Here is a 14,390-nt window from a genome sequence, read left to right on the forward strand (position 1 = left end):
GTGGACAGGTATATGGATGACAAGCGTATAAAGGGATATGGGCTGAGTGCTAGGGGTGAGATAAACTTGAATTGGTTTAAATGGGATTTCCTTAGCATATGGGTCAAAGGGCCTTTTTCCATCCAATTCAACTCTGACTGGTTAGATGGATGCAAAACTGATAAATGGGATAAGTATGAATGATGCATCTGAGAAAGTTGAGGAAGGCAAGCAGATACTTGATAAATGGAGGGAGGAGCAGGAGGATTTCTAAAAATGCGCTGGCAAGCTCCTGAAGGACAGTGGTCGTGAAGACTTGGCGGGGTGCTTTTATCAGCAGAGGCAAAGAGCACAAAAGAAAGGGAGTAAAGCTAATACAGTGTGAAAGCCAGAGGACAGTGTCTAATTCTGGTTGTAATACTGCAAGAAGGATGTGCTGCCCAACCTGCTGAGTTCCTCCAGCGTGTGGTGAGTGTTGCTTTGACCCCAGCATCTGCAGAGTATTTTGTGTTTAGGATGTGATAGCAGTAGGAAGAATGAGGAGATTTACAAGGAAGCTGTCCGCACTTAAAAAAAAAATTTGTATCCCTGAGGATGCTGTGCCTAGGCCGAAGGAAACTGAGGAGAGATTTGAGTTAAGATGTCTAAAATTATACAAAACCTAGAAAGTGAGAGTGAAGATGTAGTTAAACTGGAAAGAGTGCAGAAAAGATGTTACCTGGACTAGAAGGCCTATAATTTGAATTATAGGGAGAGGCTGGCCAGGTTTGAGGCATAGCAGAATGAGGAATGAACTTGCAGAAATCTTTAAAATTATAAGAGATATAGATAAGATGGAAAGTGTAGATAAGGTTGACAGTAACAGACTTTTCCCCCAGGGTAGGGGAGTCCAAAACTAGGGCTCATCGATTTAGGGTGAGAGGGGAAAGAGTTAAAAGAGATCTTAGGGGCAACGTTTTTACAGAGGGTGGTGAGTATGTGGAACAAGCTGCCAGAGGAAGTGGTTGAGGCAGGTACAAGAGCATTGGGATAGGCACATGGAGGGTTGGTGGTAGTGATATGGGTGGAATACAGGAAACTGGGACTAGCTGGGTGGGCACCGTGGTCAGCATGGACTCTTTTACTGATGGATCTGTATCCATCCTGTAGTGCTTTGACTTGCATCCTGTAGCAGAGGGGCCAGCAACTAAGTTACAAGTTTTTAATTCATTTAGCAGAAATATAAGCTGTGAGTTGAGAGAAATTACTTTACTCAATAAGTGGTGAGATATGGAATTTTCTGCCTCAAAAAGCAGTGGAGGAAGAGCCCCTTACTGGGGCAAGCAGCTGAGGAGGCTAAGCTTGCAGGACTACCGATTGGAAGCTGGGAAGAGAAATTAATCTGATCTATTTCTTGACTGGTGGGGCTGGATGGATTAAATGCCTGCTTCAGGCATAAGTTTCTGATTATGACCACTTTTTTAAAAAAAAAACAGCTAGCATTATTAAACAGTGAACAGAGCAGTCCAAGGTCCCATAAACAGCAAGGAAGATGGATGAGCTGTTGATCCATAATTTTTGTTGTTTCTAAAGAGAGAGACCAGAAGGCTAGGAAAACTCCATGCTCTTTCCAGCACAAACTCACCGGAAAAAAAATGGAGTTTTGATTTAACATTTTTATTTGATTGATGCCTTCAAGAATGTGGTACTCTTCCAGTCAAGTTTTAGTGAACGTTGTGCTCAAATCGCTAGACTGGGACACTGAGCATGGTTCCAAACTAGGTCAAGCATAGGTTCAAAGGAAGCGATTGAATTCTCCTCCATGTATTTATATTTCTTGCTTCTGCTGTTGTGATGCTTCCATTCTGATTGTGTGATACAGTCCTGCTCAAGTCATACAATGGTGTGTCCTCTGTACCCATACTAAGTGTAAGAAAATGAAGAATAAAACTGAAGAAAGAGCAAAAGGTAATGAGATATATGCTGAATTTGAAATGGAGGAAAAGGTTAATGAGATAAGGTTTTATCAGGCAAAGGTGGAGAAGGTTACCAGCTGTAAAGTGATACACAGAACATGGACATCTACAGCACATTATGCCTGTAATGTCGAAGTGCCTGCTTCGACCCACAATGTTGTGCCAACTGTGTAACCTACTCTAGAAGCTGCCTAGAATTTCCCTAACGCAGAGCCCTCAGAGACCTCGGCCTTCACCCTGCCTTATGTAACTGGATCCTGGACTTCCTGTCAAATTGCCGGCAGGTGGTAAGAGTGGGCTCCCTCACCTCTGACCCTCAATACAGGTGCCTCTCAGGGCTGTGTCCTAAGCCCCCTCCTTTACTCTCTGTATACCCATGATGGTGTCGCCACCCACAGCTCCAATCTGCTAATTAAATTTGCTGATGACACTACACTGATTAGCTTAATATCAAATAATAATGAGGCAGCCTACAGAGAAGAAGTCATCACCCTGACACAGTGGTGTCAAGAAAACAACCTCTCCCTCAATGTCGCAAAAACAAAGGAGCTGGTTGTGGACGACAGGAGGAATGGAGACAGGCTAACCCCTATTGACATCAATGGATCTGGGGTTGAGAGAGTGAAAAGCTTTTAAGTTCCTCAGTATCCACATCACCGAGGACCTCACGTGGTCTGTACACACCAGCTGTGTGGTGAAAAAGGCACAACAGCGCCTCTTTCACCTCAGACGGTTGAAGAAATTTGGCGTGGGTCCCCAAATCCTAAGAACTTTCTACAGGGGCACAATTGAGAGCATCCTAACTAGCTGCATCACTGCCTGGTATGAGAACTGTACGTCCCTCAATCTCAGGACTCTGCAGAGAGTGGTGCGGACAGCCCAGTGCATCTATAGTTGTGATCTTCCCGTGATTCAGGACATTTCCAAGGACAGGTGTAAGAAAAGGGCCCAAAGGATCATTGGGGACCCAAGTCACCCCAACTACAATCTATTCCAGCTGCTACCATCCAGGAAACAGTACCACAGTATAAAAGCCAGGACCAACAAGCCCTGGGACAGCTTCCTCCACCAGGCCACCAGACTGATTAATTCATGCTGACACAATTGTATTTCTATGTTATATTGACTGTCCTGTTGTACATACTATTTATTATAAATTGCACATGGCATGTTTAGAGGGAGACGTAACGTACAAATTTTTACTCCACATGTATATGAAGGATGTAAGAAATAAAGTCAATTCAGTTAAATTCTATTTTTCAAAGCTCCATGTACCTATCTAAGAGTCTCTTAAAAGACTCTATTGTACCTGCCTCTACCACCACCGCTGGCAGTGCATTCCACACATCCACCACTCTGTGTGGGAAAACTTACCTCTGACATCCCCATTGTACCTACTTCCAAGCACCTTAAAACTGTGCCCCCTCGTGTTAGCCATTTCAGCCCTGGGAAAAAGCCTCTTGCTATCCACGCGATCAATGCTTCTCATCATCTTTTACACCTCTATCAGGTCACCTCTCATCCTCTGCCGTTCCAAGGAGAAAAGGCTAAGTTCACTCAACCTATTCTCATGAGGCATGTTCTCCAATCCAGGCAACAACCTTGTAAATCTCCTCTGCACCCTTTCTATGGTTTCCATATCCTTCCTGTAGTGAGGTGACCAGAACTAAGTCTAACTAAGGACTTGTATAGCTTTAACATTACCTCACGGCTCTTGAGCTCAATCCCACGGTTGATGAAGGCCATCCCACCATACACTTTCTTAACAGCACTGTCAATCTTCGCAGCAGCTTTGAGTGTCCCATGTTCACAGACCCCAAGATCTTGCTGATCCTCCACACTACCAAGAGTCTTACCATTAATATTATATTCTATCTTCAAATTTGACCTACCAAAACGAGCCACTTTACACTTACTTGGGTTGAACTCCATCTGCCACTTCTCAGCCCAGTTCTGCATCCTATCAATATCCCACTATAACCTCTGACGGACCCTTCAGACTATCCACAACACCCCCAACTTTTGTGCCATCAACAAACTTACTAACTCACCCTTCTACTTCCTCATCTAGGTCATTTATAAAAATCACAAAGAGGGGGGGTCCCAGAACTGATCCTTGTGGAACACCACTGGTTACCGACCTCCATGCAGAATACGAACCATCAACAACCACCCTTTACCTTCTGTGGGCAAGCCAATTCTGGATCCACAAAGCAAGGTCTCCTTGGATCCCATACCTCCTTACTTTCTGAAGGAGTCTTGCATGGGGAACCTTATCAAATACCTTACTGAAATCCATATACACTACATCCACTGCTCTACCTTCATCAATGTGCTTAGTCACATCCTCAGAGAATTCAATTAGGCTCGTAAGGCATGACCTGCCTTTGACAAAGCCATGCTGACTATCCCTAATCAGATTGTTTTTCTAAATGCTCATAAATCCTGCCTGTCAGGATCTTCTCCAACAACTTGCCCACCACTGAAGTGAGGCTCACTGGTCTATAATTTGCTGGGTTATCTCTACTCCCTTTCTTGAACAAGGGAACGACATTTGCAACCTTCCAATTCGCTGGTAGTTCTCCCGTCCCTATTGATGATGCAAAGATCATCGCCAGGGGCTCAGCAATCTCCTCCCTCACTTCCCACACTTACCTGGGGTACATCTCATCCATTTGTTTTTTTTTATTATTAGCTAAGTCGGTGAGTCTGGATGAGATTTTGGGGTTTGCTGGAATTGCCCTTTATCTGGGAGTGCAATTGTATGCCAATATGTTCTCCCTTTAGTGACTTCGGTCACCTCGTCAACTTTAACATGTAGGCCAATGTAGATTATCAAAAGAACTTCTTAATAGTGCATTCCAACATACAAGTCAAGGAGCAAGCAATCACTTGACCCCTCAAACATTCTCCATTTGACAGACTGTGGCTGATCTAATTGCTACCATCTCCCTGCATTCCCATCTTGCATTGTAACACCTTATCAAGTATGTATCTACCTCTGCCTTGAACACTGAGGGAGGAAAAATATCTTCTCTGCCTGAAATGGCCAATCTTTTCAATAAATGAAAATTCTGTTAGCTCTGCCAATGCTGTATTTCTGGGAAATGCACATGCCCTTTTCATTCTGAGGGAATCTGCATTGGCGGGCATTTCTCGTATACTGTGGGGTGAATTTGGAGATGAGAGGGTGCCGTACTGTCAGAATAATCGTGCAAAACAATATGGATATCTTAATAGCGCACTTCTCTTTGTCTGCTTTAGTCTCGCAACTCAATTCAGGAAATAAATGTGAATAATTTACTCTGTTCTGCGCAATCTTACACGCAGAAGATGATGTCAGTGTTGGAAGAGGAGCAACAAGGAGACCTGGAGCCCACGTTTCATTAGCTTACCATGGGGAGCAGAAGGTGACCAATGTGGGGGGATACCCCTGCTTGGCATTGTCCCCGCCCTGGCTGAGTGCAGAAGGCAGCTGTGGCCCATGTGGGATTTGAGGTGCTGTTTGGAACAGAAGCACTTCTAATGACTCCCAAAACTATAGTGCCCAGCCAAGTAACCTTTGCTGCACTAACCTTTGTGGTCCTGTTGGCAACTGAGCAGTGTGTGTATTTTTCTGACTGTAAAACACCCTATTGCTCTTGAAAGCGTCTTTTTGGCCAAGTTTATGAATCAAAGTAACGAGATCTCCTGCTTCTTGATACCCTTACATTGAATTTGTATTTACATTCAGTACAGTGCAAAAGTCTTAGACACTCTAGGTTTTTCATATGGTCTCAGATGGTATAGCCATTACAGAGCCCTGATCTCAACATCCTCGAGGCTGTCTGGGATTACCTGGGAGACGAGCGAGGCTGCCAAAGTGTGCAGAACTGTGGCAAGTTCTCCAAGGTGCCTGGAACAACCTACCAGCCAATTTTTTGATAAAACTGCACGACAGTTTAACCAAGAGAATTGATGCAGTTTTAAAGGCAAAGGGTGCTTGCACCAAATATTGATTTGATTTAGTGTTTTTTTTTTTTACACACTGTGTACTGCTTTTTATAGTTTTTTTGACATTTAGAAACTTTTCATTTTATTATTTTGAAAGCAACTTCACTTTACAGAATTTTTTTTTTACATGTGCCTAAGACTTTGGCACAGTACAATGGACATTCAGTGAGCTTTGTTACTTTTTTTTATCATTGTATGTCAAATCTTAGCACTAGGGTAAGGGTGCAGTGGAGGGTCGGAGTTTCTGTTTTGGAGCAACATTTTTCAACATCAGCCTGTTCTTCCTTATCCATTTGATCCTGTTTTGACCCACTTGCCTGGGTTAGGTCTCATTGACAAGTGGACAACAGGTTCTTGGCTAGATTCCTGCTGTCACTAATGAATCTGTCAGCGTGAGCAAAAGTTTTAAGGGAATGCAGCCCAGATTTGTGTGTGAATACTGCTATGACTTCCCGCTGGTGGTTGCCTGAATCCAATACATGGAGCAGGGTATGGACCCTAACAAGATCTTTTGTTAAACCTCATATCAAAATTTTATTGAAATTTGTCCCTTGGACATTTCGCTAATGCCTGGGAAATGACCTTTCACATGGATGTGAGTAATTGAAAAATTCTTCAGTCGTCTTACAAATTCAACTGCTGGCCATGCAGCATTATTGGGGAAAAGTTGGAGTTTCCGGCATGAATACTGTGGTCGTAGCATAAATCTAGAAGGGTACAGCACTGGTCAGGCCATTTGATCCTAAACATTGTGTCGATCTTGAATCCAATTTGTATTAAATATTCTGAACATGTATCATCTAAATCCTATTCCCTTCGTATTCATGTGTCTATCTAAAAGCCTCTTCAACTCCTCCAAACTGCTGCTTCCACTGTAGCCCCTGGTAACTAACCCATTCCAGGTACTTGCCACTTTATATATTTTAGGAAAAAATCTTCTCCACGCTTTTGCCTTTTGCCTTAACAAATATGGTCTTGTACCCCTGAATCATAAGGACATATTGACTTTGGCATCTTTTGCTGGTTCAATTGTTTACTTACTATAATTGAAATGTTTATAAAATAACCAATTTATGTTGAGTGGAAAAAAATTATACTGTAATATTTTCATTTATATCTGGAACCAAATTGATCAATTCCATTCGATCAAATAGCAAAATAATGGTTTGTAACTGCTTCAGTTGCTTTAATTCTCAATGTCTTTGAGAAAGCTCAGAGGCCAGAACTTGTATTATTCTGTAACTTCAGTGGCATCTGCATCTCTTGGAAACACTGAGGTTGCTGATTTATTAGATTGAAGTTTTAAATGTACAGGAGTTGTATGTGGCAGAGGGAGATGGATATCATTATGTTGCAACACAGAACAGTTTATTAATGTTTTGTTGTTGCTTCTGCTTTCAATTATGCCCCTTTACTGGTGATTTAGTTGACTAATATAATGAATAAATTATTTGGTGAAATTGTCACAGATCAAATTTTTTTTAAAGATGCCTTCAATTAGGTGCGCACAATATGTTCTCACCACTGAATAAAGTGACTCAGTCTGTCAGTAAGAGTGCTAGAGGGACTTGATTATTTAATTTCCTGAATGTGCTGCCAAGAATATTCATTTGTGGTGTTGTTGAGATCAAAATGAGCATTTTATTTCCATTCACAGGAAATAAGTTTCGCAGGATACAAATTATAGTGGATGTTGTTGTATGAAAGCCACTGTGCTTGCTCCAGATTACCCTCTTCACCATTCTAGCAGAGGGGTTAAATCTGTTTATTCGGTCTGAACTCATTCATCATTCCTACAATAATATCAAATGTAATTTTGATCTGCAAATCTTTTCCTCCTGAATGGTGAAAAATAATTTGGTGCCAATAAACGCAGATTAGATGCTGTAAAATGTTCACTCCTTATTTTTTTGCTCCTATATTTTTGAAATTATTTTCTTGGGGACCTTAACTAATTTATTTAAGCTTAAATTTTGCTTTCAATGAGAGCTCTTGGTGACTTTGAGATTTAATTGTTTACTGTTTTTGATCTGCTTTATTTTAAATCCTGAAAATTTAAGGGCAGAGCTGCATTAAATATTTGTCTGTGAATATATTTAACGTGGAAGGGGATGCAATCTGTAATGCAGACCCTGGCCAAAGCCAAATAAGCAATCAGCGATTTAACTCTGTGGTTCCGAGGGTTGAGTTGACATCTTTGGTGTTCTCTGGATTTAACACATGCATTTGAGCAAACTATGAAATTATTATCAAAATTGGCCTTCCTTGGTCCGAAGCTTAAGGTATCTCATCTAGGGTTACCGAGTGCTAAACAACTTTGCTAAAAGTTTTATCAGTAGTAGTGTATTAAAATGTCTTTAATACCTCACTGGCTAGTAAGTAATTGCACAAACTAGAGGTTCCAACACTCCTCCCATGTTTCTTCCATGATAGCTGATTCCAATCGGCATAAGCAATCCCCCACCGCCCCCCCCCCACCAACCAAGATAGGGTGGTACATCAGCTTGGGGTCTTGCTGCTTAATAACACCTGATAAGAAATTGCCTTTCTGGTGGCTACACATAAAGACAGTGATGGGGTTACTATGATTTCGCTAGCCCCAGGGCCCATTGCCACTTGTAATCCAGTCTCACATGGGGAAATATCACTTCTGAGGTATCAAAAGGCAGACTTTAAAAGAGCAAAGGATTTTTTTTGCTATAAATAGAGGACAATGTCGGACTTTGCTTTCCCTATGAGCGCTATCAAAGCTCAGCTCTTGATTACACTTATGTCTGCACACTAAAAACTCAACAAGGAAATTGTGGATTTGAATAGTTGATGTGTGCTTGGAGAAACAAAAGTTCTAATAGTATTGATAAAATAGTAGGCCTTTCAGTGGATAAATAATTGTAAGCTTTAATTTCTCAATTGTATATCAGCATGTCATAATTTTAGTAATTAATAATCACAAAGTCAGATCCTGCCTCCATAAATCTTGCCATATTGTGTTAATAATCCATAATTGTATTCTGGCAGGTCAGTTAGTCTGCTTGCCATTGTCCTCTTATTGTGAAATATTAATATCGGGCATGAGTTGAATATTGATCAACGTGAATGAATTAAAATGAGCATACTTGTCCAACTTCACTTCAGTTTTAATATTAGGTTAATTACATTTGTATCAACCAATTTGAAAATGTTTAAACTTTCAATGCAGTGTAATTTGAGTTTTGAATCAATATTTGATGTGGTAAATGGGTTCTTTTGGGTCAACGGAGCTGTTGTAGAAGTCTAACAGCTCAGGAATAGAGGATTTGTATCTTCCCAATTCAGTTTGCTATATTGGGCAACCTCTACATAAGATTTTATAGATGAACCATCTGGTCCTACCTTAATGCAGGGGAACAGAGCTCTTGATCTCAGTTACCTTTCTTTTCCAAGGCCAAGTATGCCACAATTAAACACAAAGGTGTTACTACGGTGCATCAACACTATATTTGAGCCTCACCTTAGGAAAGCATCCTATTGCTAAGATATTTGTACAAAATGAACCCTTGACTATCAGATTCAGTGTAACATGGATATCCATTCAAGGTACGTACATGGATTGGTTCACAATTAAATCTATATAATGCCCATGGATTTGTCCCTTCACAGTGAGAGAAATTGGTGACAGAGTTTAAGTGTCCCACGATTTGTTGATGTGCAGTCTTTGGTTATTGCAAATTAAGGGCAGAACTGAGCTGTGGTCTATTCTCTGAAAGAATTGGATGCAAAGCCCCTCATAAAATGCCCAATCTTGTAGACAAATGTTGCATTTGCCTTGCTGTGAACTATTGATGTTATTGCAAGCTGTGCTAGCAAGTTTAAACCAAAATAGTCAGTTGCTAATAACCATTAAAATGTCTTTGCCACAAGCTTTTCAACAAACCTTTTCTGTTTTGAGTTCAAACATTATTAAGTCCATTGACATGATTTGCGCAACATTGCTTGCTTTCTGCATGGATTATTTGTGGAATGCTCTTTTATTTTCTTATGAGGGAGAAAAATTAATGATAATTAAAGGTACACTTACAATGGTCCATTTCTTTTTACAGGTTTGAAGACCATTGTTGGTGCTCTAATCCAGTCTGTAAAGAAACTTTCCGATGTAATGATTTTGACTGTATTTTGCCTAAGTGTTTTTGCCCTTATTGGACTCCAGTTGTTCATGGGCAACTTAAGGCAAAAATGTGTCATTTGGCCACCCAATCCAGCATATCTTAATGCCACAGATGAAAATGGAACAAGACTGTTTGACTTTAATGAGTACATTATGAATGACAGTAAGCATTTTATGGTTTTAATGTACATGATTGATTTACTTGAGCGTACTGCTTTTATACTTTCAGGTGGTTTAATGTCATAAATGATTATTGATGTTTTTCTTCAGGGTAAGCAACAAGACTGTTGGCGTCTCATCGTGTAGTACCATAGAATGAGTGGTCTGTGTTGTGCCGAATATTCCTCGGGTTGAGTGCTAAATTTCAGATGGTTTGTTAAAATCATAAATTTATGCAAGAGAAAGAAACCGGTCCCAACATGTCGACCCTTATTAAGAAGACCCAGCTTCTCTTGAAGCCATTTTCCTTCTGACTCTCCTGTTAAATTATTCTGCAGTATTACTCCTGGGTTGAAATGATTTTGCCCGAGTTTCCATCTTTATATTCCAATCTTAATTGTGTAGCATTATTTGTGAGCATCTTTTGTTCACTTCTGTGATCAAGGTGGTTCAAGAATATTAATGATAGTCTTGAATCCAAGACACCAGAATGGATAACTTGGGTTAATCTTTGCATGGCTATAGGCCCTTTGCGAGGAACAGGTCTAACTGTAGGGTTCAAGGAACTTGAATTGGTCTATAATTAAATCTTTTAAATGATCATAGTTTTGCCCTTTCAATATGGGGAAGGTAGGTGATGCCGCTTTTTACGATATATGTCAATGATTTGGACAATGCAATTAATGGATTTGTGGCTAAATTTGCCGATGATACAAAGGTAGGTGGAGGAGTGGGTAGTATTGAGGAAACAGAGAGCCTGCAGAGAGACTTGGATAGTTTAGGGGAATGGGCAAAGAAGTGGCAAATGAAGTACTGTGTTGGAAAGTGTATCGTCATGCACTTTGGTGGAAGAAATAAACAGGCAGACTATTATTTAGATGGGGAGAGAATTCAAAATGCAGAGATGCAAAGGGACTTGGGAGTCCTTGTGCTGGATACCCTGAAGGAGTTGACCTCCAGGTTGTGTTGGTGGTGAAGAAGGCGAATGCAATGTTAGCATTCATTTCTAGAGGTATAGAATGTAAAAGCAGGGATGTGATGTTGAGGCATTTGTGAGACTACACTTGGAGTATTGTGTGCAGTTTTGGGCTCCTTATTTTAGAAAGGATATACTGACATTGGAGAAGGTTCCGAGAAGATTCACGAGAATGATTCCAGGAATGAAAGGGTTACCGTATGAAGAACGTCTGACAGCTCTTGGGCTGTATTCCCTGGAGTTCAGGAGAATGAGGGGGGATCTCATAGAAACATTCCAATTGTTAAAAGGCCTGAACGGATTAGATACAGCAAAGTTATTTCCCATGGTAGGGGAGTCTAGGACAAGAGGGCATGACTTCAGGATTGAAGGATGTCCATTTAGAACAGAGTTGTGGAGAAATTACTTTAGTCAGGGGGAGGTAAATCTGCGGAATTTGCCACGAGTGGCTGTGGAGTCCAAGTCATTGGGTGCACTTAAGGTAAAGATAGATAAGTTCTTGATTAGCCAGGGCATCAAAGGGTATGGGGTGAAGGCAGGGGAATGGGGATGACTGGAAGAACTGGATCAGCCCATGATTGAATGGCGAAGCAGACTTGATGGGCTGAATGGCCTACTTCTCCTATATCATATCGTCTTATGGTTTTATACCTAGCTATGATCTTCCAAAATGCTCCTGATTTAAGAACTACCCCGTTAGATTGGGGAGAACTGTTAATGCAACTCATGACTTTAGAATGGAGGATGGAATCGGGAACCTATAAACCATATAAAATTGTCCATTTGTTGAAAATCTGCTATTAGTTGTCAGGTGACTGAGTACTTGCCAAATGTGAAATGACCATAGCGTAAACTGGCCAGGGTTTGGGAAGAGCAAGTCATGTTTAACTAACATACTTAAATGTATAGATGTCACTAATATGATTGATAAGGCAGCAGCTCTTGGTAGTTGTCTAAGCATCCACGAGGATTTGATATGGTACCACTCAAGGCAGAGATGAAAGCATAGAAACGTGCAAGTGGAGGACTATTTCGACTAGGGTTTCCGAACCATTTTTTTATGCCTTGGACCAATACCGTTAAGAAAGTTTTGGGAACCCCTGATTAGAGTTGGATATTGTAACTTGGAAGAGGTGACAAATGTCATCTCTCGCCGTCTTTAGTGGGATTCAGCCTGTAGCTCACTAAAATAGAAAACACTGTATTCAGATTTACTAATGATGCTGTTAGATTATGCTTTGCTACTGGTGTCTACTAGAGCACAAATCTGTAAAATAGCATTGACAGAGTAGGTAAACCTAGTAAATGATTCAACATCTAATCATAATTTGAAGTTTCATTTTTCTCTCTTGCCACTTTACATTAAAAAAAACACTACAGTTAGTGGCCACTTAACTAGTTACACCTGTACGCATGATTGTTAATACAAATATCTAGCAGCAATCATGTAGCAGCAATTCAATGCATAAAAGCATGCAGACATGGTCAAGAGGTTCAGTTGTTTTCACAAAACATCAGAATGGGGAAGAATTGTGATCCAAGTGGCTTTGACTGTGGAATGATTGTTGGTGCCAGATGGGGTAGCTTGAATATCTCAGACACTGATCTCCTGGGATTTTTACAGATAAGTCACTAGTGTTCAGAGAATGGTGCAAAAAGAAAAGGCATTCATTGAGTAACAATTCTTTTGGTGAAAATGCCTTGCTAATGAGGGAGGTCAAAGGAGAAAGGCCAGTCTGATTCAAGCTGACAGAAAGGTGACAATAACTCAGATAATCACACATTGCAACAGTGGTGTGCAGAAAAATATCTCTGAATGCACAACCCATCGAACTTTGAAGTGGAAGGGTTACAGCAGCAGAAGACCACGAATATACACTCAACGGCCATTTTATTAGGTGCAGGAGGTACCTAATAAAGTGGCCACTGAGTGTATTTTCTCAAAGATGTGAACTACAAGGATGGAGATTTTGGGGCTGATGTATAGAAATAGTTTAAAAGTGTAAACAGTTATAAAATTAAAATAATTGGAATATTAATTATTTCAGGTTAGAATATCAGAGGGGTAGATACTGTTCTAGTTAGGAAGATCTCTATTTGGATTCCATCTGCAGCAGCATTCAGTTCTTGCGTATTGCATGTTTTGGAAGACAAAACTGGTTTTGAAAGGGATGTGGTATAGAACTTAGGACTGATTTAATAGATCAAATTTGTATTCTATTGAGTATGGAAGATTAAAATAATGATCTGATGAAACTGCTTTAGATAATTAAGCTAGAACATGAAACAGAATAGGCCCTTTGGTCCACAATATCTGTGCCGAGAATGATGCCAATCCATACTCATCCCATCTTCCTGAACGTAGTCAGTATCCCTCTATTTCCGCCTGTTTGTGCACCTGTCTAAATGGCTCGAAACCTTGCTGTTGTATCTCCTGCCACCACCTCCCCTGGCAGCCCAATTGGGGCATGTGTACAAAAATTAAATGGAATGAAAGCCCTTGTAAATCTCCTTTTGAAACCTATCCCTCACCATATCAATTGATTTTCCCCTCATCCATTTTCCGAGTGATAACCTCACAAAAAATAACGGATTTGTTGAATATGACCTCCCTTTCATTGAATCTTGTTGAATCTGCCCAAACCTACTACTACTTCCCTCATAATGGATTTCAGCAGTTTTCCATTAGGCTTCTTTATCCATAGTTCCCTGTTTTTTTTTTTTTCCCCTCTCTCCCTCTTTTGAATAATAGCCCAGGAATCATCATAATGCCTGTCTTGCATTGATCAACTCATGATTGGATATTTGAAATATGAATATTGTTACATTTAAGTGGCAGCAGACAGCCACAACTTGCAATGTTTGTGTGGCCTAGTAATCAGAAGCAATAAGAAAATCTTATTTCAGGTGCATTTTTAGTTTGAAGCAGAGTTAAATCAATAGACCTTCCAACAAAGTATTGAAAAAAATTTAGCCACCCTGAACATAGGTGATGACAATCTGATGTGCTCACTGAACCCAATAGAACATGATGTATGCTTTAACAATATTTTTCTCAGACTGCCAGAAAATGAGATGCCCATGTGAGGCGTGCAAATTTGATGATGAGCTTCTAGAATAATTTGATCTACTCTAATAAACAGGGAAAGTAAACGAGGTCTGAAGAAGACCAGTATTGCTTCCC

General features: G+C 40.5%; 1 protein-coding gene across 1 annotated transcript in view; it reads left to right on the forward strand.

Annotated features, from left to right (window-relative positions):
* LOC140191801 (sodium channel protein type 8 subunit alpha-like) overlaps positions 1-14,390 on the forward strand; it is a 248,703-nt gene that overhangs the window by 76,782 nt on the left and 157,531 nt on the right. The window contains exon 6 of the mRNA XM_072249577.1: positions 10,007-10,234. Within this exon, the coding sequence (XP_072105678.1) occupies positions 10,007-10,234 (228 nt within the window). The remainder of the gene's footprint in view (positions 1-10,006; positions 10,235-14,390) is intronic.

The sequence above is a fragment of the Mobula birostris genome, chromosome X (assembly GCF_030028105.1).
Source record: "Mobula birostris isolate sMobBir1 chromosome X, sMobBir1.hap1, whole genome shotgun sequence".
Taxonomy (NCBI): Eukaryota; Metazoa; Chordata; class Chondrichthyes; order Myliobatiformes; family Myliobatidae; genus Mobula; species Mobula birostris.